This window comes from Eublepharis macularius, chromosome 4 (genome assembly GCF_028583425.1).
Source record: "Eublepharis macularius isolate TG4126 chromosome 4, MPM_Emac_v1.0, whole genome shotgun sequence".
In the NCBI taxonomy this organism is placed as follows: domain Eukaryota; kingdom Metazoa; phylum Chordata; class Lepidosauria; order Squamata; family Eublepharidae; genus Eublepharis; species Eublepharis macularius.
Window position 1 is genome coordinate 169803944 of NC_072793.1, and position 26320 is coordinate 169830263.

The 26320-nt window shown below is 46.3% G+C and overlaps 1 protein-coding gene across 2 annotated transcripts; it reads left to right on the top strand.

Annotated features, from left to right (window-relative positions):
* Nucleotides 1–12875: 12875 nt before the first annotated feature.
* LOC129328709 (zinc finger and SCAN domain-containing protein 30-like) lies at nt 12876–21199 on the top strand. 2 transcript variants are annotated; one of them, XM_054977952.1, is made up of 5 exons: nt 12876–12949; nt 13982–14779; nt 15413–15533; nt 18061–18297; nt 18634–21199. In XM_054977952.1, exons 2-5 carry the CDS (start codon nt 14060–14062, stop codon nt 19452–19454), a joined length of 1899 nt encoding a protein of 632 aa, XP_054833927.1. In that variant the 5' UTR covers nt 12876–12949; nt 13982–14059; the 3' UTR covers nt 19455–21199. The 2 variants fall into 2 exon arrangements, with proteins under 2 accessions (XP_054833927.1, XP_054833928.1); XM_054977953.1 differs by having other exon boundaries at nt 18064–18297.
* The last annotated feature ends 5121 nt before the right edge of the window (nt 21200–26320 follow it).

Sequence of the window (26320 nt, forward strand, 5' to 3'; positions counted from 1 at the left end):
TCTAGGGGGGCTAAACCAGCCAGGCAGCAGGCGCCTTTGGTCAGGATGCAGAGTGAGGGGCGCCGGGGGGGGGGTTCTCTGCCAGGATGGGGAGAGAGGGGAGAAAGCAGCCGGGTGACTCTGCGCCTGATGACTCACTTGGTGCAGTCCCTTTTTGGGCCAGCAGCAGTGGGGATGTTGGGTGGTAGGACCAGCTGGACAGTATGGTGCAGCGCTGGCACTCCTCTCCCCCTCCTCACTGGAAGCATCAAAGGGGAGCGATCACGTCAGGGGGATGCTGTCATGTATATAAAGAATCTCCCTCCTCCCTATTTGCACACTCCAAGCATTTGATTGGTTTCTCCCCTGTGTGAACTCTCTCCTGGTGCACCTCCAAGTTGCTTGTGATGGCTACTGTACTTTCTCCTCAAACTAGCCATTACACTTTCCCATTTGCAGGCACCTTTGGCCAGGCTGGGTAGGGAGGGGAGGAAGTGCTTGGGTGCTGCTGCGCCTGCCCTCTCTCCCCAGGCAGGGAGAGAATTCACCTTGGCTCCCCCACCTTTGCATCCTGGCCAAAGGCATCCACAGCCCAGCCGGGAGAGAATTCTCCCTGAACCCCCCTGCCATGCCAAACGCTCCTGCAGCCCAGCCAGTGCAACCCTCAATGGAGCTGCACAGGGCGAGTTGGCAGGTGGCCCCAACGGGGGATACGCAGGCCAGCCTGCAGGTGCGTCTGGCTTGGCTGGGGAGGGAGGGGAGGAACCGCCTGTGTGATGCAGCGCCTGCCCTCTCTCCCCAGACTGGGAATTTTCCTTGGCGCCCCTACCTCCGCATCTTGACCAAAGGTGCCCACAGCCCAGATGGGAGAGAATTCTCCCTGCATCACCACCACCCCTGCCATGCCAAACGCTCCTGCAGCCCGGCCAGTGTGGTCCTGAATCGAGGCAAGAGGTTTTGAGATCGACTTGGCGAGGAAGGGATTAAATGAGCAATTCTCTTACACATCCGAACAACTGTTACTTTATGATGATCTATAAGACACATAAAACAAGAACATCACCAACTTACAGCTATCAGAAATTTAGAGTGTTTTGTGATCAAACTTTTTCAAAATGGATACCCCACCTGTTCCAGTATTGCATCAGTGATTCTCTGGGGAGAAGGGTGAATGGGCAACCACTTCACAGATCAATAACAGATTAATGCGGAAAAAAATTGCAGTAAGCAGAATGAATGCTAAGAACTCTTGGTCAATGCAGCCTCTGTCCAAGGGATCATTGGTCTGTCCTCTCCAGCTTAAAGCAGGGGCTCAGGGGGAAAAGGACCATAGAACAATGTCTTCCTGAGCGATGCATATGTTGTGTAGTATGCAGCACATGGTAATGACCATGGTCAGGAGTCTCTCCCTAACTGGGAGCAGCCTTTGCAAACAAAGCCAACAGTTCTTCAGAATTCCAAAACTCCTCTCCACCGAGATCCTCCCCCTGCTTAGACGATAGTTGAATCTTTCTAGGGCTGGAGTGGACATGCTGGGTCACCAATGAGGACGGGGTAAAATGTGACTCCCTCTATCGTCCCTGGTATTCTCAGCACTCTGGAACTGTCCTCAATTCTCTTGAATAAAGGTGAATTCCACAACACTCTGGCATCATGTGCTTTCCCCAGGAACCCAACAAATATGTCCAGGAATCTCGCCAGGGTATCTACAACTGCCTGTAGAATCAAGGAACAATACCCCTTACGGTTGATATACTGTTCACCAGAGAAAGGGGGCGACCTAATTTCTATGTGAGTCCCATCCATGGCCCCCCAAGCATGCGGAAATCCATGCTCCTCGAATCCATCTAGTATGGCATCGATGTCATCTACTCGGATCCATTTCTCTGTTAGTTTGGCTGCTATTAGCTCACATACCTTATCAAAGACAGAGCAGATGGTTGACGCCTCTCGTCCAAAAGCAGGAATCAAAGTGGCATTTGTAGTGCCCATAGCCAGTTTTCAGATGGTGAAAGCGACCAGCTCTTCTGGAGGTATCGGTTCATGTATCGGCGAGGTTTCCTGTTATAGGTGCTCACGAAGCTCTTCAACTATGTACTCCAAGGTTTCTCTGCACATGCAGAACTGTTGAAGCCATTGAGAGTCATCAAATTGATATTTGATCCACCATGGCCACCAGCGTGGATCTACTCTTGCAGTTTAGCATATAGCTTGTGCAGGGTCAGGTTTGTTTTCGCCAGGGACGTGGCCACTTTTTGAACTGAGAGATTCAGATGAGCACAGAGAAATTGATGTCTCTGCTTCTGAAGAGTGGCGAAATGCTCCACGGCATAAATGGCTATGTCCAGCCGTCTCAAGGAAAATTTTCTTTCTTTTCCTGCAGCAAGAGTTCCCCGGTGTAGCTGGGAGGTCGGAAGACTACACATTTCTGTGTTCAGAAATGAAGGTGCGACTTTGTGCTGTGGCTGATCCTGAGGCGCACTTGCCTCAATGGGATGCATTCTGCCTGCCTGCAATGTGTCGAGAAAGTAATGGTGCCCCCTGGGTGCCTCTGGGAAGAGGAAGTACATGTGACCTCTGACCTGAGCTGCAAGAAGAGATTCTGTTCTACCTTTGCCAAAAGGTAACATTTTTGCATCATAAAGAATCTTCTTTCTGGCCAACCCCTGGGGAGTCAGGTTGGAGCAGTGCCCAATGGCTGTCGCTGAATTCATATCTCGCAGTGAACCATGGTCTTTAACTGTTCAATTCGAGGATTCCATGCTGAGCCACTCACCCAAAGGGACAGGAGAAGAGATAAACCTAAGGAGTACTCACCAGTCAGGCATATTATATTCGCCATCCGATTCTGCCCATACAATGGAGCAAGATGTGCCACCTACTGGTCTTTCTGATACACAAACTCCAATTGGCACCGCCACGCTATCAGCTCCTGGCTCTGTTCCTCTGGTGATCACATTGTCCACGAGCCCACCTACAAGTGGCACAGACCTTGTGTCTCCATCATCTACTAGATCCCAAAAAGGAAGGAGCGTTCAATGGTCAGAGGAAGAAACTGAGCTTTTATCCAGATATGGGGTGATGATGCGGTGCAAAGCAAGTTGTCCACGAGCTACCATAATGTGAGCCAGTTCCAATGGATCACAAATGAAATGGCCAGCCTCAGTTTCTCCAGAGACTGGGAACAATGCAGAGAATGTGTGAAATCACTGCACTGTGGTTACAAAGAATGTGTGGATGGAAACTGTCAGTCTGGCCACGGACGCCGTGTATGGTCCTTCTATGAAGAGCTCAACCGATTTCTCTGCATGGAGCAAGACCTGGTGGTCCCAAGGGTGATGGGAACCGCTGTTCGATCAACCATGGTGGACTGCAGAAGGTCTACTTGTAGAGGCAGTGAGAATGAAGGGAGCACTGGCCAAAGAGATGGAACAATTGAGGAGCAAAACGAAGCTGGGGAGGACTGCTTCGAAGAGCCCTCTGGTGATGTTCTGCCTGTCAGGGAAGCCAACAGTGTGGAGAGTGGTGGGCACGATGCAGAGCGCATGGGTAAGTCCACTATTCTGTTCTTTAATGATTTTGTTGGGCTCTGGACAAGTTTCTGGAAAGTGCTGAGAATGCTTTTAATGGGCTAAACGGAGGGAGGCAGTAATCCTGCCACCACACTGTGGTGCTGAAAGCATCGTTCTTAACATTTTCTGCTGTGAAGTTTGGGGGAGCTCTGGTAGATCAACAAGCCCAGCATTAAATGTAATGAGCTGAATGAACAGGTTACCGAGTAGAATCAAGTTTTTGAATTCATACCCTCCTTTCCTCTGTGAAGTGGTCAATTCCGGGACCCCAAGAAGCCACTGCTATACTCCAGCAGAGCGAATGGCAAATTTGCATCTGTGACGCAGGGAACGGCCACGGAACGAGGCCCTAACCAGCCTTGACGCCATTAGAGTTGCTGTTGAGAAGATGGCTGCAGATTCCATTAAAGCCAGCGAGGCTGAGTCTGGGTTCCGTCATGAAGAGATGGGCTTGCACCGGGAAGAGGCAGAGGCACGGCCCACCCGAGCAGTGGAGGCAGCAGAGAGACAGGCTGCAAATGCAGAGGGTGGGCTGCAGGACATGGTTCAGGCCATCTGTGAGACACAGGATGCTTTTGTGGGACAATTCAGACATCACAATTTGCTGCTGATGTTGAACGACCACAATCCTCAGCTATCATTCATCAGGGATTATACGGCAACAGAGGCATTCTCTGGCTCTCAAGCCCCAATATCCCTCACCGCCACAACTTCCGGAGCAAGAACAAGCGATCCCACATCTGCAGATGAGAATAAACGGGCCACTTCAGTAGAGGCCAGAAGTAAACCTAGAAAACATTTTGGAGTGCACCCCTCACCGGAGAAGCTGCCCAGGGATCATCTGTTCCAGAAGCGTCAGCGCACTGCTCCTGCACGTTTCAGGCTTTGAAATAGTACTGTGACGGCTTTGCTGATATGTTTCCAGGTTTTTATTTGTGGGGATGGATCGAGGGGGGGGGGGCTGGATCTCCAGCGCTGCCGTACAATACTTATCTGCTCTACTCCAATAAAAAAACAAATGCCAATTTAAACGTTTTTCTTTAAGCAGGAGTTTATCGCCACATGCGACATTTCTTTTTTAAGGTTTTAGGGAAAGGTTTTTAACAGTTATAGTTGTGAAATTTTTTTAAAAAAACATTTGTTCATGCTTCAGCCGTGGGATACGTGGTTGTGGTTTTGTGAATTGCATTAGACTTTATTTGTTCATTCTCAGGCTTTTGTGCGTGGTGTGTGTTCCACTTCTGGTGCGTGGGATTTTGTTGCATGTTGTGTCATTGTTGGTTGTTGTGCCTTCTCTGTATCGATGCACGTTGTTCATGCAAATATAACTGTTCATTAAAGTTTCCTTTCTTTTGAACATGAGTGGCTTGCCTTTTTTCCCCTTCAAGCACTCAGAAGTGCAGCGACCTCACCCCCATAACTCCCACAATATTGGAGGAGGGCTTTGCAAAGCAGGAGCATGGAGTAAAGGGCATGTGGAGGAGTGGGGTGGATGATGTCATGGCCACTGGCTGCTGTTCAGAGCATTTCAGTTCTCTGGGGAGCACTTGACAATCCTAGGCCAGGATGAAGAGTGCAGAGTCATGGTCCAGGAAATATTCCAGGGCTCAACCAGGGCTCCAAACTGATGCAAGGTCGGGATGCTGTGGTCCCCCACAGGGACCCTGATAAAGTGAAGCCAGGTTATATGCATGTGCAGATTGCTGTTTGCACAGGTAGCGTGAAAGAAAGAGAGAGAGTTTCGGAAATTGGCCTGGTCAAGACAATGAAAGCATACTGAATTCAGGTGATGGAGATTTTGACATTTGCCAGGGGGTTCCAAATTGTTTCGCCTCTCCCTACTCAAGATTTCATGCTTCACCCTCATTACCGCTTCCTGACCTCTCTCCCCAGGCAGGGAGAGAATTCTCCCTGGCTCCTCTCCCTCCACAGCCTGGCCAAAGGTGCCCACAGCCTGGCCAGTTTAGCACCCATCTGGACAGCACCAGGCGAGTCGCAGGCGCAGCGACACTCGGGCACTTCCTCCCCTCCATCCCCAGCCTGGCCAAAGGCGCCTGCAGCCCAGTTGGTGTAGCCCCCGTTGAGGTTGCACTGAGCGAGTTGGCACACACCCGGCCGCTTCCTTCCCTCCCTTCCCAGCCATGTCAAAGGCGCCTGCAGCCCAGCCTGTGTAGCCCCTGCACCAGGCAAGTTGGCACACACAGTACACCTGGCTGCTTCCATCCCTCCCTCCGCAGGCATGTCAGAGTGAGGTGAGTCAGCACATCAACATTAAAATCTTTATTACGCTGCTTCATTAACAGAATGTTGAATGACACATCAACAGAAACAAAATACTAGTTTAGCGAAAGTCGTCTCATCTGATCCAGGTGCAGATTAGTCTCTCTTTTTTGGTTTCGGACGGACTCGCATTTGCAAGAAAAAGCAATAATCAAACTGTGCCCTCGGCAATCACTGTGTGATACTCATAAACGGAAAGGACACGGGAAGTCACGCGAGGCTACTTCCCCCCCTCCTAACACACAGCATGCTGATGAGATACAATAGCGCCATCTACCTGCTCTAGAGAAAGAGAGAAAAAGGTGGAAGCAGAAGCTTAAGAAAATCAACAGTCTGCGAGTGGAACTCACTGGTATCTCAACCGACACTTGCTAATACGACTAGACATATTTCTTGACACGTGCATAGGAGCAGCATATGTATTCATCATGGGGCAGAAATGAACACGGGCAGGTATGATCAGATGTGATTTATGCACTTGTTGTACTCGTGTTTTTCGTATTGTGTAGTCCCGCTCAAAGAAAAACTTTTCAAACCAAAGCTAAAGGTTTGAGTAGAGTCTCAACCTCCAAAGTATTTCTCCGCAGTAACCATAGAAAGCAAAAAAAATTTAAAACCAGAAAGAAGCAGTATAAATGCTCGAATTGCGGAAACAGCTTTAGACACGACCAAAGTCTCCAACAGATGTCACAGGAAAGAAAGCAAAGATGTGCCCTGATGGTGGAAGGAGATTTAGCGCCAATTCTGCCCTCCTTAAGAGCCCCGTTGTGCAGAGGGGTAACTGCAGTACTGCAGCCCAAGCTCTGCTCATGACCTGAATTTGATCCTGGTAGAAGCCAAGTTCAGATAGCCGGCTCAAGGTTGACTCAGCTTTCCATGCTTCTGAGGTTGGTAAAATGAGTACCCAGTTTCCTGGGGGTAAAGTGTAGATGACTGGGGAAGGCAATGGCAAACCACCCCGTAAAAAGTCTGCCCAGAAAATGTGATGTGGCATCCCCCATGGGTCAATAAAGACTCAGTGCTTGCAAAGGGGACTACCTTTACCTACCTATCCTGCCCTCCTTAACCGTTGACCAAGTTGCTATACATGTGAGAACCCTATAAACAGCAAAGGTATCCCCTCGTTGACACAGAATAAACACATGTAAGAATGCGCTTCAGGTTTGGGATTTGGGTTTTTAACCCAAACAGCCTGATTTGGCAAGATTCGGAATTACCAAATCGACCACAGTAGTACTGGAATGCTTTGGAATGCTTCGTTAAGCTTCTGGAAGTACAGTGGCACTCTTTCCCTTGCCATTCCTTAAGGAGAAAACAGAAAAACTGATGTGCTGGTTTTTGGGGGCAGGGGTGCGCTTTTGTTTAGCCAAACCTCCGGGAGGCGGAATGAGAGGGTTGGAGTTGAGTGAGAGGCAGAAGGGGGAGGAGGGAGGGGGGTCAGGGAAGGGAGGGTGCTATGAGTGGCCAATCCCTGCAGCAGCAGCTCTCCTTACCTGGACAATAGGGGGATTCTCTGGGAAGAGAGCAGGGCTCATTTGGAGACGGAACGCACAGGAACGGCGTTCCAGTAGATCTGAAAAGAGGTCACGTGGGGTTTGGCCCCGCCCACATGATTCCTTTTCCTTCAAGTGCAAGCCGAGTGGTGCTGAGCTCCAAAGGAATGCAAGCTGCTTGGATTCATTCTGCTCTGCTGCTTTACTTTCATTTGTGACTCAGGAGAGAGGGGTGGGGAGAGAGAAAATGAGTGAATGAGTGCAAGCCGAGTGGTGCTGGGCTCCAAAGGAACACAAGCTGCTTGGATTCATTTTGCTCGGCTGCTTTACTTTCATTTGTGACTGTGAGAGAGAGCGGTGGGGGAGAGAGAGAGAGAAAATGTGTGAATGAGTGCAAGCCAAGTGGTGCTGGGCTCCAAAGGAACGTAAGCTGCTTGGAATTCATGCTGCTTTATTTTCATTTGTGACTTGTGAGAGAGAGTGAGTGAGCGCGTGCATGCGTGCAAGCAGGGCTGGCTCTCCAGAGGAGGGTAAGCTGCTTTGAGTTCATTCTGCTTTAAGGAAATACCTGGAGATTTTTGCAGAAAGGGGCCTGAGGGGTGGATGTTGCCTTCTGACACACTTTCAGCGATGTCACGGGGTGTGGCATATGCTAATGGGTTATGCTAATGAGTTCCTGCAGTTCTTTTTCTAGGAAATGACCCCTGGATTTGAGTAAGGTTTTTTTAAAATGCTGCAGGGATTTAAATTGGAGGATAGAGTCACCTTTGGGGGGCATAACATGCCCCCGCCAAACAATCTTCCTGAAACTTGGGTGGTCATGGGAGGAGGGTTAGAAGAGGATCCTTAGCCACTTTTCTTCATTTTGCTTGCAAATGCCACCCCAGCCACCTAGAAACCCCCCTCGTTTTCTCCATAAGGAATAATGGAGATTGGAGATGGATAGGGGCCTTCTTTGGGGGGGCCTGTCACACACTCTCAGTCTAACCTGCCTCACAGAGTTGTTGTGAGGGGAAATGGCGGAGAATGATGCAAGCTGCTTTGGAGCTCCATTGGAGAGAAAGGCTGGGTATAAATGAAGTCAAGACATAAACCCAGTAACTCCCTTGATATACATGACAGCACCACTGGACCCCAAGGGATTTACTTGTGAATTTGTAGGTGCCGTGAGCCAGTTGTCTCCTCTGTTTTCAACCCTGTTCAACTCTGTTTTCGAAGTGACATCATTGGGGCTTCTGGAGCATGAGGCCAAGACCTTCCTTTGATTTTGCCTTACAGCACTGGTATTCTAGAGCTCATCCTCCAGTGAATGAAAAGGATCCCTTTGAGATTCCGCACTCATTCAGGAATATGCAGAAGGTCTCCTTGAATCAACACAGAATAGCTTCATTCAGCAGACAGCAGAAAAGGCCTAACAGTCCTTCACAACTGTTCTCCAAACAGCTTACAGGGTTGTAAGTGAAACCTGGACTGGAATTGCTCCAGATTCTATTCTCCTGTAACTAACATAAAACATGAAACAGATGCTTGTAGAATATAATCCTATCACTGTTCGGCATACGCATCTATATACATAAATATACCACAGAACAGCCATTGAGGACTCACAGTGAGGAGAAATCCTATTGTCTCCTCTGCTAGCCCCTGCTTCCCCTTCTCTTGCTCTGACTTTTACCTTCTCTTCCCCCCTGTCTGCCTCTGCTTCACCCCTACCCTTTCTTTCTTATTTGCTTTTTCCCCACTCAACCATCATTTTGATTTTTCATTCCAATCTGCACTAGAGTTGCCAGGTCCCAACAACGAACTTTACATAACTTTGGACTTGAATAACCTTGTTTGGAAGAATATTTTGTTTATTGTAAGCTTTGGAATCAAGCGTTCTCATCATAAGTTGCAATGATGGTTTTCTGGTATTGTGATATGGCTCTTTAAGTGTTGTATGGATCAATGCTTGTTTGAGATACACAAAAATTATTTAACTGTTTGTACTTATTTCATAAACTGTCCATACTTTTTGATAGAACTTTTCATTGTTTACTTTTCCATGGTGGATAGAAGTATCCTTGCTTGTTTAGTCACTCGCCGTGATTCTTTTTCTTCATGGTTTAGCAAGAGTGGCAGCAAAAGCATTGAATCAGAGTCCCATAATAAATTAGCACGTTGGCTTTCCTCAGTGTAAGTTGTGTAAGGAGGAGTAGCCAATATTCTTGGCACCAGCAAAATAGCAAGGAGCAACCCTCAAGGAGAAATCCAAACGTAACTGAATAAGAGGGCACTATCAGTGAAAAATAATATATCTATTTAAGGTGCATTTCAAACAGTATCATAAATAGTTAAAGTGCAACCATGCTACAGTACAATACATAAGGACTAATAATCATGAACAGGCAAGAAACAGTGGCATTCAATACACACAAATTTCATAAAGTGCAGTCTAGGTGCTATCTGATGGTGGCACAGAGACATAAAGGCATCTCAACCCAAGGTAAGTAAATGGCACGTTAAAAGTTAAACGCTTGTATTTTAACACATTTCTTTGTTTTCTCTTGTTTTTACAGGTGTCATCCAAAAGGATGGGGCACAGGAAGACCCCCACAACTCAACAAGAAGCTAGCAAGTTGCTTGTTTCGGTATATCTTCCTCAGGAGTCGCAACACCAGTTACACCTGAAAACAAACATTAACCACCATGGGGCTCTTTGCTGGAAAGAACAGCACCTCAAAGAGTGCAGCTGCTGGCCACTTTAACTATTTATAATACTGTTGAAATGCACCTTAAATAGATTTATTATTTTTCACTGAGAGTGCCCTCTTATTCAGTTACTTTTTAATATTCTTAAATAGTGGTGAAGTCAGAACGTCATTCTGAAATCTGTGTGAAGGTCACATAAATATCACTCCCGAAGACCACCATCTTCATGGTGCCTCCATCATCGTGGGGAGCAATGAAACTGACCTAAGTCCAGCTGAAACGGAGGAGCAACTTGACTATCCCCATGTACTGTTGTGTTTCCTGTGGGCTCATCCGGCAGGAAGAAGGGAACTGGGTTTATCACTTAGAATGTGGTTGACAAAACCGTAAGAGAGGTAGTTTTTTAAAAGATTTTTAGTGTTGGAAATAATGCCCAGGCATTGAAAGTGTAAAAGTTTACACTTTGTTTATTTACTTTATACCCTGGCTTTCTCCCCAAAGAGGCTTATACCATTCTCCTCGCCTCTAATTAATCCTCACAACAACCCTGTGAGGTGGGTTAGGCTGAGGGAGTGTGACGGGCCCATTGTCACCCAGCAAGCTTCCATTGGCAGAGTGGAGATCTGGACCCGTGTGTCCCAAATACCAGTCCCAACACTCTAACCATCACAACACAGAGGGGCTTCCTACTTCAATGTCTCTCTCCTACATCTCCATTTCCTCCAGCCTCTTCACATTGTTAACTCTGGGAAGAGTAACTTAGGTGGTGAAGGAAGCTGTTGGGGAAGGGAAGCCAATAAAAATAGGTTCTCTGTACTGACTTTTATTTGGAGAAACACTGCCGCAAACCCTTTAAATATAATTTAGTGGGCAGTGAGCACATAAAATACTACTCTTTTGTATAATTATGAAGTTTGAAATTGTAATTTTTATTTGCTCAGTAACAACATACACAATATTTAGGAGGCAAGCTGCTGGATCCACAAGTATCTAATAACACTTGTGTAATGATTTTAAACTTGTGTGTGTGTGTGTGTGTGTGTGTGTGTGTGTGTTTAAATGCTTGGTGTGGTTAGGGTTGTCAGCTCCAAGTTGGGAAATTCCAGGAGATCTGGGGGATGAAATCTGGAGAAACCTGGAGAAAGTGGGATTTGGGGAAGGAAAAGACCTTGGCATGGCATAATTCCATAGAGTCCACCCCCAAAAGTAGCCATTTTCTCCTGGTGAAGTGATCTCTGTGACCTGGAGACCAGTTGTAATTCCGGGAGATCTCCAGCCCCTACCTGGAGGCTGGCAACCCTAGGTGTGGTACAGATGAAGAGTGGAGGTAAAAGAGGGATGAATGAGTGAGATGATAGGTTGATGACGGAGAGTATGGGTGGAGAGAACTACTTTTTCAGTTACTGAGTGGGGAGAAAAGATCCAGTCAGGGCAAGAGAGGCAAGCTGTGTGTAGCCTGAGCATATTTAAGCATTTTTGAAAGAAATATAACCTGTGTGGAAGCCTGAAAGAACATTCAGTCATAGCAAGAGAGGCAAACTGTGTGTGCAGCCTGAGAGAAGGTCTGAGTGACTGTATCTATGAAAAGTAACAAATTACACTCTTGAAACCACCAAGCTTAAGAAATAATATGAAACCAGTAGGCTTATTGTAAATGAAAAGTTGGGGTTTTTTTTCAACCCAGTGTATCAGTTATTCCCATATCTCATCCCTATCTTCAGAACTACATAGTCCTACGAAGGAGTCTTGACCCTTGGGCACGTTATAACAGGAAATTTAAATTATTTTGGAATATAATTCCTGGGGGCAGCACTCTACCCCAGAGGGTGTAAAAGGAGAAAAGGATTAAAGGCAAATCTAATGGAAAGGGCTCGTAACAACTTGTTGTTTTTGTTCATTCGAAAATAGGAGGACATAAAATAAAAGTTGAAAATAGCAAACAACAAATCTGTGATAAAAATGAAGATGTAGCATCAACCATGTAAGGATGGGAGCTGGGAGGGGAAGGACCTCATGCGTTTACTGAAAAATCAGAAAATAGTATGTTTCTATCGTGGAATTAACACAATTTCTCTGTTCCGTGTGAAAAAAGAACTATTTTCCCCCAAATGATATTTTTTATCTAATAAGCCCACACACATTTCCAAAGGTCCATCATTGAGCTCCAAGAAAAAAACAACAAAAACAACTAAAAAACCCTCTGCCCCAACCATCTCTCTAGAGGAGCCTCAGAGCCAAGCTACAAGTGATGCCTTACACAGGTTGGACACTTGTCAGCTTCCCTCAAGTTTTGATGGGAAATGTAGGCATCCTGGTTTTAAAGCTTGGCTCTCCATTACAGTTGCAAGACCAGGATGCCTACATTTTCCATTAAAACTTGAGGGAAGCTGACAAGTGTACAACCTGTGCCAGGCATCACTTGTAGCTTAGCTCTCAGATAGACGCTTAGCCAATAATTAGGAACAAATCTTTTTTACAAGAAAAATCAAAACAATATTTTATTGTCATTACAATAGCAACTCCCCTTTGTGGGGCCAGGTTTTGTACTTCTTGCAATCTGAGACAGGGCGAAGGGTCCCTTCACCCTCCTTTCCCTTTGGCCTCTGAGCACAAGCAAAGTGATGCCAGCTAATCCTTTCATGTCCAGGATAAGACGGGGGAGTTTCCTGGTGGGGCCTAAAAGAAAGTCACGTTTCTCCCACTTCTTTCTAAAATAATATTAAGCCATGTGCATTATAATAAGGAATCTCCTCCCCGTCTATTCCTCCAAGGATTGGAGAGGGTTAAAATGACAGAGTTTCATTTCCCAGAGAGGTTACAAAAGGAAGCGAGAGACACTGAAGCCCTCCACCTTCCTGCTTTTGGCCTCGGGGGTTTGGTTGGAGGAGAGTGGCAGGACTGAGGCTGGAGCCGGACCGGGGCATGCCTGGAAAGGTAAAGAGCGGCGGGGAGAGAAGGGAGAAGCTCCGGCAGGCCTCGCGGGGCCATCTTTCTTTCAGGCCGGCCCCTTCTTCGCTCCCAAGGAGGGAGGGAGGTTCTGGTCCGGCCCCCTTGAATCAGGGACCGGGTTGGATCTGCAGCAAGGAGCAGGAAGGGATCAGGTTTCCCTCCAGGTGGGGAACAGATTCCTTTGCAGCTCTGGGTCTGATTGTAGTCTGACACTAACCACTACTCCTTGCTGGCTCCCTAAGACTCGAGGTGGATTACACAGCGCAAATTAATACAGTCCATGGCTGGGACAACCTATAAACAAAGCAACGGGGCTCGAGGGCTTCATCATCTGTTTTCTTCAAAAGAAGAATTAATTTTGTTATTTGTACAATTGGTTGTTCTTATGGCCGAGTGAAAGGTTGTCTTTGAATCTTCAGGTGTGTGTGTGGAGAATGCTTCTGTCCTTAGGGATTCCTGTCTACTGGGAAGTGCCATTTTCCCAGCAGATGTTGGGCCTGTGGGGGCCTTTATCTGAGCAGCTTGGCTGGGGCTTGTTCATCTGTTCATCATGAGGTGTGGCTGGGCCATAGTTCAAGGATTAAGTATGTGCCTTGAATCCAGGAGGCTTCCAGTTCAATCCCAGGGACCTCCTTCTAAAGCAACCCAAATAACATGGTTGGAAAAGTCTCCAGAAACCACTTTGGATTGGATCAGGCAGGAGTGAAGTTGAAGGCCTGAATGTATGAAGTAGCTACATGGGAGCCTCTGTGGGGAATACACGTGCTTGCTGATGTGGAGAATTTGCTGCTCTCTGTGATGTGTTAAGACAGGAGATGAGGGAGAAATTTGTGATTCTGTCCCTTAAAACAAATTCCAAACTTTAAAATAAGAATTTAACAAATTCATTTAACACATAATGTATGTAAAATCATACTGATGTAGATAACTTTTGCATCTGACAAGTTCAAACGTAAATAGAGGACACAATGCCACTTTTATCTCTTCTTTCCATTTTTGTTTGTCTCTTTTTTACAGAAAGAATCTGAGTCTTGAACACTGTAATTCCTTTCTACAGTTTGCTATAGGAAAAAGACCACAGAGCAATTTCCCAGCATGAAAACGGAATGGCAAGATATCCCGATAGGGGAGGGACCAGCAGGGAGGGAAATGGCTCCTCACGACCTCCAGGCTGGGAGTATCGGAGGATTCCTTCGAAGGAGACCAGGAGCTCCAGGGCATCATCCAGCAGCAGAGGGCTCCCTTTCCCTGGCACAGTGGGAAGCCCAGTGGCAGGAGTTCCTCAGGACACTGGAAAGCCCTCACTCAGGATGGGGAAGCCCCCACTTGCCAGCAAAACCTACTCCCTGGGATGATGCCAAGGCCTTTCTGGCCTCCTTTGAGCAAGTGGCTGAAGCCTGTCAGTGGCCCCAGGAAGAGTGGGTGACACGACTCCTGCCAGCCATCAGTGGAGAAGCCGAGCAGGCCTTTAGCACACTGGATTTCCCAGACAGGGAGGATTATGGGAAGGTGAAGGCGGCCATCTTGCGAGGGGATGCCATGAGCCGGGAGAAGCAGCGTCAGCAATTCAGACGTTTCTGCTACCAGGAGGCCGAAGGGCCACGGGGGGCTTACAGCCAACTCCAGGAAATGTGTCGTGGGTGGCTAAGAGTGGAGAAGCACAGCAAGGAGCAGATCCTGGAGCTCTTGATCCTGGAGCAGCTGCTGACTGTCCTGCCCCCAGAGATCCGGAGCTGGGTGAGCGAAGGCGGCCCTGAGAGCTGCTCCCAGGCAGTGGCCCTGGCTGAAGAGTTCCTCTTAAGGCAGGAGACGCAGGTGAGGCCCTTTATCTGGGAGGCTCCTTTGTGCACGTGTGAGACCAGAAGCCCCATGCGCAGGTCTGGGCCAGGAGAGTCCTGACGACCTCCTCCCCTCTCCCTCCTCCTGAACAGTTTGGGGTCTGCGGATAAGTTTGGGGCCTTTTGGGTGGTGTTGCCTTCTTCTCGGCATTCGTTGCCCTGGAGTTTATTCTTTTCTGCTTATTTCCCGTGTTTCAGAAACCTGTTCTAAAAAAAAAAAAAATTCTTAAAAGGGAATCTGTCCATCATGAATGGGTCTAATTCATATTAATAGCCTATCCTGCGTAGTTCTAAATTCTAGTAGCACCTGCACCCTGATGCTTTATTTTCATGTAAGTGTTACTTTTTACTTTTCTTTTATATTAAAATCTCTGCAGAATGTGTGCATGAATCAGGATAGAAGCTAATTGGAAGTTGAATATATTCTCACGCTATACCCCTTTTCCTCCTGGGTTGCCTTCAATGAACCAGGCTGGCTCAGGTTATTTTTCTTTTGGAATGTGGTGCTCAGAAGTTTTATATTCCTTCAGGGTGGGGCACGGAACCCTCCACTCTGTCTGCCCCCCCCTTTGTTGCTCTGCCCTGAAAGAGTCCCTCTGTGCTGTTGCAGGTGCCCTTGGAGGAGGCATCTGGGAGGGTCTCTGAGGGAGGCCAGGATCCATCTGGGACTGAGCAGAGGCAGCTCACGATGTGCCTCAAGGAAGAGGAGGATGGAGAAGCCAGCCCACTAGGTGAGGAGAGAGTGAGGGGGTCCTTCTCGGTCATGAGATCTGGGCATCTCAGAAGCTCCTTCTGGGGCTGAGCTCTGCAGTGGCTATTTTGATCTATTTAGGCACTGCAGTAATCTTAGATACTGGCTATTTCAGGGAAAGGGCTGGTAACTTAAGGTCCAAAGACCCATCAAGTCTTTCCTACAGTGGTCAGCTAGGTGCCTCCAGGCCTGCCCTGCCCCCCCCAACAATTGACAAACCTTCCAAAAACCACGAGGGTCCCCTTTGAACTGTGGGGTTCACTCTTTGAGGTCCTGGCTCCCTGCCCCCCAGAAAGGGTGATTTTTGGAGGCTGAAAACTATGGGAAAGCTGTCTGTACAGATGCACGACTGGATTTTATGATAACTTCTTGTATTAAATCATCGATGGCAGAAAATCAAGATCTGAGCAGCAAGTGAAATACAAAGGAGGAAGGATTCCTAACTCCTTTTTTTCCTAAATGTACCTATGAGGAGTTTTCGGGAGGACACAGATACAGAATTTAAAATGTGCTCTACTGAAAGGCCTGGCTGGGGAAAAGGTTGCAAAAGCTGCTCAGTTTGGGGGTTTGGATGTTGTGGGAGAATCACGAAATAAAAGCAGGCTACATCTCAATTGGATTATTCAGCACATGCTGCAGAAGCTACAAGCTCCAAAAATATAGCAAGCCTGGCAATCATATTTTACTATAAGCCCATTGTGCAAATAAATACAACGGGCTCTACAAAGCTGGGGCTGGGGAGGGCTGGCTCTCCCGGCTGGGCGGGCTGGGAAGGGCTGGCAGGTAGGGGGCAAGGGAGCCTGGGGAGGGCTTAGACAGGAGGGGTCTGGGAAGGTCTGGCAGTTGGAGGGGCAAAGGGGTTCTTGGGAGAGCTGAGAGTCATGAGGGGTGTGGGGGGATGGCAGGTAGGGGGGCAAAGGGGGTCTGGGGAGGGTTGAGACGCAAGAGGGTGATGCACTTCGCCCCCGTTCTGACTCCACCAAGGGAGACGCACCTTGACTCTGGCGGGCCTCATGGGATGGCGGGCGTTTTGCCCTTGCCCTGTCGCCTCTGCTCTGCTCATGGGCCGGTGGGTGCTTTGCCCTTGCTCTGGCTGCACCGAGAGAGCTGAGCAGTTGGAAGTGCGCTTCACCCCTGCTCCGACTCCACCAAGAGAGATGCACCTAGACTCCGTCAGGGCTCATGGGGCGGCAGCCGCTTTGCCCTCGCCCTGCCTCCACCAAGAGAGGCATGCCTATGCCCCGGCAGGGCTCACGGGCAGTGGGCACTTTGCCCCCACCCTGTAGCCCTGGCTCCACTGAGAGAGGTGCACCGCAGCTCTGGTGGGGCTCACGGGCAGTGGGTACTTTGCTGCCACTCCAGCTCTGCCAAGAGAGGCGCACCTTTGGCCCGCTGGGGATCACGGGGTGTTGGGCGCTTCGCCGTTGCTCCAGCTCCACCAAGAGGGGTGCACGTAGGCTCTGGCGAGGCTCACAAGGCAGCGGACTCGCCGTCACCCTGGCTTCACCGAGAGGGGTGTACCTTGGCCCCGGCGGGGCTCATGGGGAGGTGGGCACTTTGCCCTTGCCCTGGCTCCATCGAGAGGGGTGCGCCTCAGCTCCGGTACAGCTCACAGGGCGGCGGGCGCTTTGCCCCTGCCCCCTTGTCCTCCTTCCACCAAGAGGGGCATGCCTCGGCTTTGGCGGGGCTCACACGGCAACGGGCACTTTGCCTTCGCCCCGGCTCCACCCAAGAGAGTTGAGCAGGTGGAGGGGCGCTTGGCCCCCGTTCTGACTCCGCCAAGAGAGATGCACCTTGGCTCCAGCGGGGCCCACGGGGCAGCAGGCACTTCGCCCTCGCCCTGGCTCCACCTAAAAAGGCACACCTCAGCTCCTGTAGGGCTCATGGGGTGGTGGGTGTTTCGCCCCCACCCTGTTGTCCCATCTCCCCCAAAAGGGGTATGCCTCGGCCATGGCGGGGCTCACAGTGCAGCGGGTGCTTTGCTGTCACGCTGGCTCCACCAGGGCTTTCAGGCATCACTCTTCCTGCGCCACCCTCCTTCTCCACGGCACACTTTTTATCCTGGTGCACCCATGCAGGCGCACCAGGATAAATGTGCGTTGTCAGAAACCCGCTAAGACAATTATGTTGTGGGATACCTCTACAAGATGCTTGCCTTAAGATCATGGTCAAAGTTTGCCGGAATGGCAGAATACAAGAAAAACTTAGTTAATGAGGACAATTCCATTCTGGTTTAGAAGAAGCCATTGACATAACCAGACTACTAGGGCTGTAAGGATTTTATCTATTGTGACCATGAAACAGAGACATCACTGCTGTCATTTTGGAACAAGGCAGTTTAATTCTGCACAAACACTCCATATACATGACACATAGCACTCCGCTTGTGGAATCCTTCTCCTGTGAGGAAAAGAAGTTCTGACAAAGTACAGCCCTTAATGAGGAGTACCTGAGATGTGGCTTAGCTTCTTGCATGGGTGCTGATTGTACCTTTCTCTTTGTTCCAGCAGGAGATGTAGAGGAGACGGTTGAGGAATTTCAGGGATTCTCATTGAATAAGGGCAAGCACGAAGAGTCTAAAGGAAACTTCAGGATTCAGACTTGGCCACCAAGGCAGGAGGAAAGCCATGCAGAGAAGATGAGGGATAAGCCCATTCCTTGCCAAGGAGAGGCATTCCATGAAATCCCAGTCCAAGCAGAAGGATCTCCCCAAAAAAGAAGGAATGAAGGACATGAAAATGAAAGTATGGCATCTAGAACAACCTGAATATCATGAATGTTATTTTCCATCTGGACGTTCCCTCAGGAGAGAGAACATATAGTTGCTTGGAGTGTGGAAAAGGCTTCAATTGGAGATTAGCCCTTGCTTCACATCAGAGAATTCAGTTGGTTGAGGAGCTGTATAAATAGCGTGCAACCCAAACTTCTCTGATGCAGCAGGCTTTAGTGTACTTGTAAAGTTTCCATGAATGTGCGCTTCAGCATATTTCAGGAAGAAGCAATGGAAATGTTCTTAATATGGAGAGTGCAGATCAATTCTCCTTGCCTAGGTGCTAATGGGGTCTCTTTCTTTATTCCAGCAGGGCATGATCAGGAGAATGAGGATGATGAGGAATGGCTTCAGTCTTCTCCAGATAAAGCAAAGGAGGAAGAGCTGGAAGGAAGCTTCAGGAATCGAGGTGGACCCAAGAGGCCAGAGGGAAGCCACACAGTGGAGAAGAGGAATAAACACATTCCTTGCCAAAGAGATTATTCCTGTGAAGAATTTCACGTATTGGAGGAAACATATAAGGGCTTGAAATGTGGAATGAACTTCCCAGATCAAACACGATATAATATTCATTTGCAAAAGCACAATGGAAAGAAGACCCATAAATGCTTGGATTGTGGAAAGAGCTTCAGGTATAAATCAAAGCTCCTCGGTCACCAAAAAATTCACACAGGAGAAAAACCATTTGAATGCTCTGAGTGTGGAAAGAGCTTCAGCTGGAATAGTGATCTTAAGCGGCATCAAAGAATCCACACAGAGAAACCTTTTGAGTGCTCAGAGTGTGGAAAGAAGTACATCTGTAGTAGAGATCTTCAGCGGCATAAAAGAACCCACACAGGGGAGAAACCTTATGAGTGCTTAGAGTGTGGAAAGAAATACAACTATAGTAGAGATCTTCAGAGGCATAAAAGAATCCACACAGGGGAGAAACCTTTTGAGTGCTCAGATTGTGGAAAGAAATTCAACTGCAGTGCAAATCGTCGGAGACATCAGAGAATCCACACAGGGGCGAAACCTTTTGAATGCTCAGAGTGTGGAAAGAAATTCGCTCGCAAAGTCCACGTTCGTCAACATCAGAGAATCCATATGAGGAGAAACCACGTCACTGGCCAGTGCCAAGAGCTCAGCTAATATTTCACATCTTAAAATCAACCACAGAATCCAAACAACACTGGAACCATTTAAACACTTAGAGAGAGCTGGCATCTCTAAAGAAACTTTGCCATAACTGAAGTCCATCAGCCCCACTGCTCAGCAGGCACTGGTCCACCTTGCCTTCTGAGGCGTCTAGGCCCCAGCTGCTGTCCTAGTCTCTGCCGGCCACATGCCACCCATCAGTTTCCTACCAACCCTTAGATGGGTTTTCACTCCCTCTTGCTGGTACCTGCCATGTCCCTTTGGCCTTGAGAGGTGGAAAGGACTACAACTTTCATTGTTGGGAAGGATCGCAACTATCAAAATGAATATATTGCCACGTATAATATTTCTATATCAAACTATCCCCATCTGTATTAACAAATTATTTTTTGAAGAACTAAATAAAACTACATCTAAATTTATTTGGCAAGGGAAAAAACAATTTAACTGAAAATATTGCCAGGCTTGAAAGAGAATGCGGGCTTTGCTTTACCTTATCATAAAGCGTGCTGCCTAGTCTGGATGAGGGAGTGGCTCCTTCTGGGAAATCAAAGACTTTTAGCCCTTGAAGGTCATGATTTACAGTTAGGATGGCATGCATTTATATGGTACGGAAAAACAACTGGACATAAATGTTTCAAAAATCACTTGATAAGAAAATCTCTCATAACAACATGGGAAGGAACTGTACCACTAATATATTCCAAGATCCCACAATGGGTTTCCCCATTAGAAGCGTTTACTCAGCCAAATGTATTTTCTACAGATAATATTATTAGATATAAAGAACTCTTGATTGATAATGGAGCGTTAAAAACAAAAGAGGAATTACAGAGACAAGGTATTAATTTAGACTGGTGGTCAAGAGCTCAGATTGAATCTAGATATAATAAAGATTTTAAAAAGTGGGAAGTTTTTACTTAGAACAAAAGGATTTTGAAAAATTGCTATTGATTCAGATGAAAAATTGATTAAGAAAATGTATCTGTTCTTAATGCAAATGAAGACGAATGTGGGGGTGGAAAACTTTATGGTCACAGAATCTAGAATATAGTATTGATCCAATACAATGGAATAAGGTATAGAAAGTGAATGTTACAATAACTAAGTCTGTTGCATTTAAAGAGAATTTATATAAGATGTTTTGTAGATGGTATCTAACACCGGATAGGCTTGCTAAAGTGTACAAAAACATGTCAAACAATTGCTGGAAATGTGGGAAACACACAGGGACATTTTATCATATGTGGTGGACTTGTAAAGAGGTGCGTAGATTTTGGACAATGGTACACATATTACTACAAACTATTTTACAGGTCTCAATTCCTTTCAAACCAGAGACATTTTTGTTAAACTGTATGCCAGATATACTGAACAAAGAGCAGAAATACTTCACACTTTATGTAGTGTTTTATTGGAAACGTCAAATAATACCTCCACAAGAGGAATTAATAACAAAGATAATGGAAATCGTGGAAATGGACAAATTAACTATACTAATGAAAGGACAAATGGAAGAAGATTTTTCTGTCCCATGGTCCCCCTTCTACAACTGGATTAAAAACAAATATAAAGACTAGAATGTAGTAAACATATAAAGGCACTACTGTAACTTGTCACCAGTAACCACAGATGAATATTTGGTAGGATGAAATATGATCCATAAATAACTAGAATGTTGATATAAGCAGATTCAATGTCTTTTTTGTCTTTCCCCCCTCTTCTTCCTTCTTACCTTTCCTTCCCAATCCTTCCCTTTCCTATTCTTACTTTTATGGAAAAATCAATAAAATATATTTAAAAAAGAAAAGAAAACCCTCACTCTGGCTGGGAAGCCCACATTTGCCAGCAAAACCTTCTCCCTGGGATGATGCCAAGGCCTTTCTGGCCTCCTTTGAGCAAGTGGCCGAAGCCTGTTATTGGCCCCAGGAAGAGTGGGTGACCCGACTCTGGCCAGCCCTTAGTGGTATTTCCCTGGATGTTCTTTTTTAAAAAAACTTAGGGTTAGTTTCGGCCCCAGGGGTTCTGTCTCGTCTGACGTGCCCTTCTTCTTGGCTCTTAATCCTCATGTCTATAAGTAATGTTTGTCATAGCATTTTTGAAGTGTCTTTGTATCTTAATGCCCAGTGTCAATAGTCTAGTAGTTTGGGCAAACAGATAGGAAGGTATTTTCCCAGAGCGGAAATGCAAAAGGTAGCGTTCGAACCTTATGAAGTTCCCTAAGCGTTCTATCCTTGTAAGATCTATTATCTCTGGAGAGAATCCAGTAATGTCAGCCAGATGACCTATTGCTCTCCTTTTTGGACTCCAATCTATAGGTCTTCCCCCCCCCCTCGGAAATACATTTAGGACTACTGAGCACGGGTTGTAAATTAAGGACGCTTCTTTCTTATTTGCCTCTAGGTGTCCAGTGTCTGGGGCTATCCTCTTTAACCCTGTAGGGGTCTTATAATTGTCTACAGCACATTTTGAATTAATTGAGTCATGATATCAGCCTGTTGATTGAGTAAGATTAACATCTCCTCCTGTTGTATAAATATTTTCCTGAGAGATTCCGCTATCAAGAATGTTTGCTGCGCTAGGGTCTCAGTTGCCTCCCAGTTAATTGAGCTTTGCTTCTGTCTAGGCAATTGTATACAGCATGGGGCTTGATCCTTTACGCCAGTTATTGGCTCAGCAATTGCAGGTTGTTCCTCGTTAATTTCCAGAGGCTCAAACCTGTCATAAAGTGGCACTGTAGAATAGAAATCTTCTATTTTAATTTGTTTAGAGGGAGGGGGGACCCTCATTGCCGAATGGAAATGACCTTTTCTTCCCCATAATACCAGCATGGTTAGTTAAAAACAGGTGTGTGAGAACAAGCTGTTTTGTCTCTTCTCCAGTGTCTGTCTCAGCTGGGAGTTAGCCTTGTCATGATATAATATAAATCGCCCAATGAGCTTGTAAAGTTAATTTAGGCTTATGGAGTCTTTGAGGGAGCTTCTCCAGCTTGCAGAGCTCTTATCTCTTGTAGCTCTCAACAAGTTATTTACTCTTTTCAAGCCGTCCTGTCTTGTTGGGTTAGTCCTCTACAGCAGATTATATCAATACCACTCAGTCAACTGTCATGAATCAGTGTTTATGATTCAGCTATACTAAATTCAATACATATATGCTCAACAATCCTTAATACAAAAATCCTAAATGCAAAAATTCATATTTCATATTTCACAAATTCCAGGACGCCTGTATTTACATTTCATCAATATTCATTTACAAACAAGGATTCCTATGCATCAAAATCAGTCCAGAACTGTAAACATTAGAGCTTTTTAAAGGTAAAGTGAAAATAGCATTGTGCAAAGCAAGGCTGTTATTAGTGGCGTCTGTCTCTCCAGACGTTCCTGCCCAACGGACACTCGGCTGCCTCCGTTTCACACTTTGTGTGGTCACACAGTGCTTCCTCAGGGGCAAGTTGTTTCACTAAATATAACAAGAACACAAATGTGCTGCTACAGCCACTTAATTTTCTCATTAAGATGTTATGTATCATATCACGTCATTTACTGCACAGGTCACATTCATTTGATATATTATCAAATGTCCATGCTCCCAGTTCTATATTGGCAGCTCCATGTGATGCATTAGGATCAGGATTCAAGAACATCTGTCAAAGATAAGGAGAGGGGCAGTAGAGGCTCCGCTGGTGATACATTGGCAATCCAAGAAGCATGTTGTTGAGGATCTTAGGTTTTCGGTTCTGGAAACCATGGGCAATCAGAATAACAGATCCTTGCAGAGGATATTATTACAAAAGGAGGCAAAATGGATGTTCGATTTGAAAACCATGAATCCTTCAGGTTTAAATAATGAGTAGGATCTTTCCTGTTTCTTGTAAGGGAGCGTTTCCCTTTAAGATGATGTCCTTCTGGGTGATTATCGGCAAGATGGGTTTCTTTGATTGGTAGTGGGATGGTCTTGGGCATTCTATTTAAGAGGAAACAAGTGGTTTGAGACGCCACGCCGATTCTGAAGGAATCGCTGACGGAGCTGTGATGGCTAATTGAATGTGACCTGTGCAGTAAGTGATGTGATATGATACATAACATCTTAAAACAATATTTTATTGTCATTTACAGTAGCAAATCCCCTTTGTGGGGCCAGGTTTTGTACTCCTTTGCAGTCTGAGACAGGGCAAAGGGTCCCTGCACCCTCCTTTCCCTCTGGCCTCTGAGCATGAGCAAAATGATGCCAGTTCATCCTTTCATCTCCAGGATAAGACAGGAGAGTTTCCTGGTGTGGCCCAAAAGAAAGTCACGTTTCTCCCAACTCTTTCTAAAATAATATTAAGCCATATGCGTTAAAATAAGGACACCCCCTCCGTGTGTAACCCTTGCCCACTAAAGGGAGATAGACAGTTGGGGTATTCCTTATAAGGAAAAAAAGGCGCAATTTTCCCTGAGAGACTGGAGGGCCTGAAGCTGCAGGGGGAAGCAGGATACTAAAATGGAAGCTAACTGTCCTATGAAAAATACAGCTTCTTTATCCCATCGCTCTACTCGGGATCCAATGAAGAAGCAATTCAGTGAATGGTATTTTTGCTATCAGTGTGGTCAGGATGGACATTCTCAAGTTGAGTGTACTTCCCCATCTAATCCAGAATTAGTGCAAACAAAACTGCTTTCCAGAAATAGGAGGAAAAGATATGTCAAACAGGCTGAGACTTAAAAGAGGATTGTAGCCAGTACATCAACTGAGCTGGGTGTGGACCAGATATTAAAGGAATTAGTAGGAGATCCATGTTTTTCTCCTATTTATGTAGAAGGAGTGCAGTGTGAATGTCTTGCTGACACAGGATCTCAAGTTACTTCCATAACAAATGCATTTTATTCCCAACACCTTTCTCATGTTTTGTTGCAGCCCTTGCAGAATGTACTCCAGGTCACAGGAGCAGGTGGGCCGGAGGTTCCTTATTTAGGATACGTGTGTGTATCTGTAAAATTTGATAAACAGCACTGTGGAAGTGACAAGACACATCAGATTCTTGCCCTGGTCTGTCTTGACCAGGAGCCTAAAGCAGCTGTACCAGTAATTGTAGGGACCAATGTTTTAAGTCAGTTAGTAGAAGATAGTCAGAAAATGAGAAGGTGATATTTCCCTAAGAAGTTGACAGTAGCTGCTGAGTGGGCCACAGCGTATGCTGAATTTAATGCAACAAAAAGAATGTAGCAGCAAGCTGCGGGGAGAGCTATTAAAGTAGCTGAAAAGAAACCCATTACCGTGATGCAAGGAGAAACAAAAGAACTGAATGGGTGGATGAGAGTTACTCCCAATGAGGAAGATCATAAAAAACCAGAATGGCAAAATATGTTAAGCCATTAGTACATGCATACAACTGCACCCGCAATGACAGTACTGGTGAGTCACCCTATTTCCTAATGTTTGGCAGACAGCCAAACATTATATATTAGATATATGTTTTGGACTTAAGCAACAGAACTATAGGAAAATTTCTCATCACCAATACGTACAGGATTTAAGAAGAAGATTAAAACATGCTTATGAATTAGCCGCTCAAGAGGCTTCTAAGATACAAGCATCCAACAAAAGAAGATGGGACGCTCAAGTGAAGATATCTCATATTTCAGAAGGGGATAGAGTCTTAGTACGCAATCTAAGCTTGAGAGGCAAACACAAATTATCTGATCGATGGGAACCCCTAGTATATACTGTCATAAAACAGATGCCTAATAATTTGCTTGTATACATAGTAAAGCCTGAATCTGGAGATGGCCCAGAGAGAACACAGAGACATGTTGCGCCCTTGTGGTTTCCTTTCTGCATGCTCTGATGAGAGTCTGGACTGTAGCATAATTTCTAATGATGGGCTCGTTAATCAAAGTAATGATGTATCACTTCAAAGCACCGTACACTCGTCTCTCAGTCCAGGAGCTGAAGAATATTTACGTAAGTGGTTTGACTCACCAAAGCCAATGCCTGGTGACCCTCAAACTACAAGTGAAACAAGTGATTGGGTACAGAGCAGTTTAGAGTCTGCACCTGAAGATTGTCCTGAAGATTGGCATGTTGTTGATGAAGGGGATGGACAAACAGAAAGTGGAGCTGAATGTCCACTAAGTTCTTCAACACCTTTGCCTAGGAGATCTAGCAGGGTTAGAAAGGTTCCCAGTAGGTTCAAAGACTTCGTTACAAAATTCTAGATATGTTACCTCTGTCGGGGTGACAGTATTTTAGTAGGGGAGAATGTAACCCTTGCCCACTAGAGGGAGACAGACAGTTGGGGTATTCCTTATAAGGAAAAAAGGCGCAATTTTCCCTGAGAGACTGGAGGGCCTGAAGCTGCAGGGGGAAGCACTCTCTCCTCAGAAACACTCCTTTCCATGAACTCTGTATTAATGTTATAGGACTCCTGTGAAGAACAGAAGGCATCTCAACATAGAGCACAGCTACAAGTTGCTGCAACTGAAGGGACTGACCACCATACAGAAGTCAGAAAGACTGAGACCTGGGTCTGCTTGAGTAAAACAGGCCTGTTATGTTACATGATTGTTGTTATATATCCTTTATTATTGTATTGTTCCAAATAAGATGGTTTCCCCCCCCCCCCTCAAGTTTGTTCATTGTAATCTTTTATAAATACAAGTGTCACAAGGTGGGATCACACTGTCATAGACATGAACTCTCCCAGTTCTCAAATTAGATAAATGTATTTATTTGATATTGCCCTTGAACAAAACAGGTTGCACGTGCACACCAACAAGGATTGGAGAGGGTTAAAGTGACAGAGTTTCAATGTCTAGAGAGGTTGCAAAAGGAAGAGAGAGAGAATGAAGCCGCCAACTTCCTGTTTTGGGGCTGGA

What these genes read in the sequence shown, in the direction of transcription:
- LOC129328709 (XM_054977952.1), top strand. Translation starts at nt 14,060, where the DNA reads ATGAAAACGGAATGGCAAGATATCCCGATAGGGGAGGGACCAGCAGGG. An exon ending in TCTTAAGGCAGGAGACGCAG is followed by an intron (nt 14,780 to 15,412) that starts GTGAGGCCCTTT and finishes GTGCTGTTGCAG; the next exon opens with GTGCCCTTGGAGGAGGCATC. An exon ending in TGAAGGACATGAAAATGAAA is followed by an intron (nt 18,298 to 18,633) that starts GTATGGCATCTA and finishes TCTTTATTCCAG; the next exon opens with CAGGGCATGATCAGGAGAAT.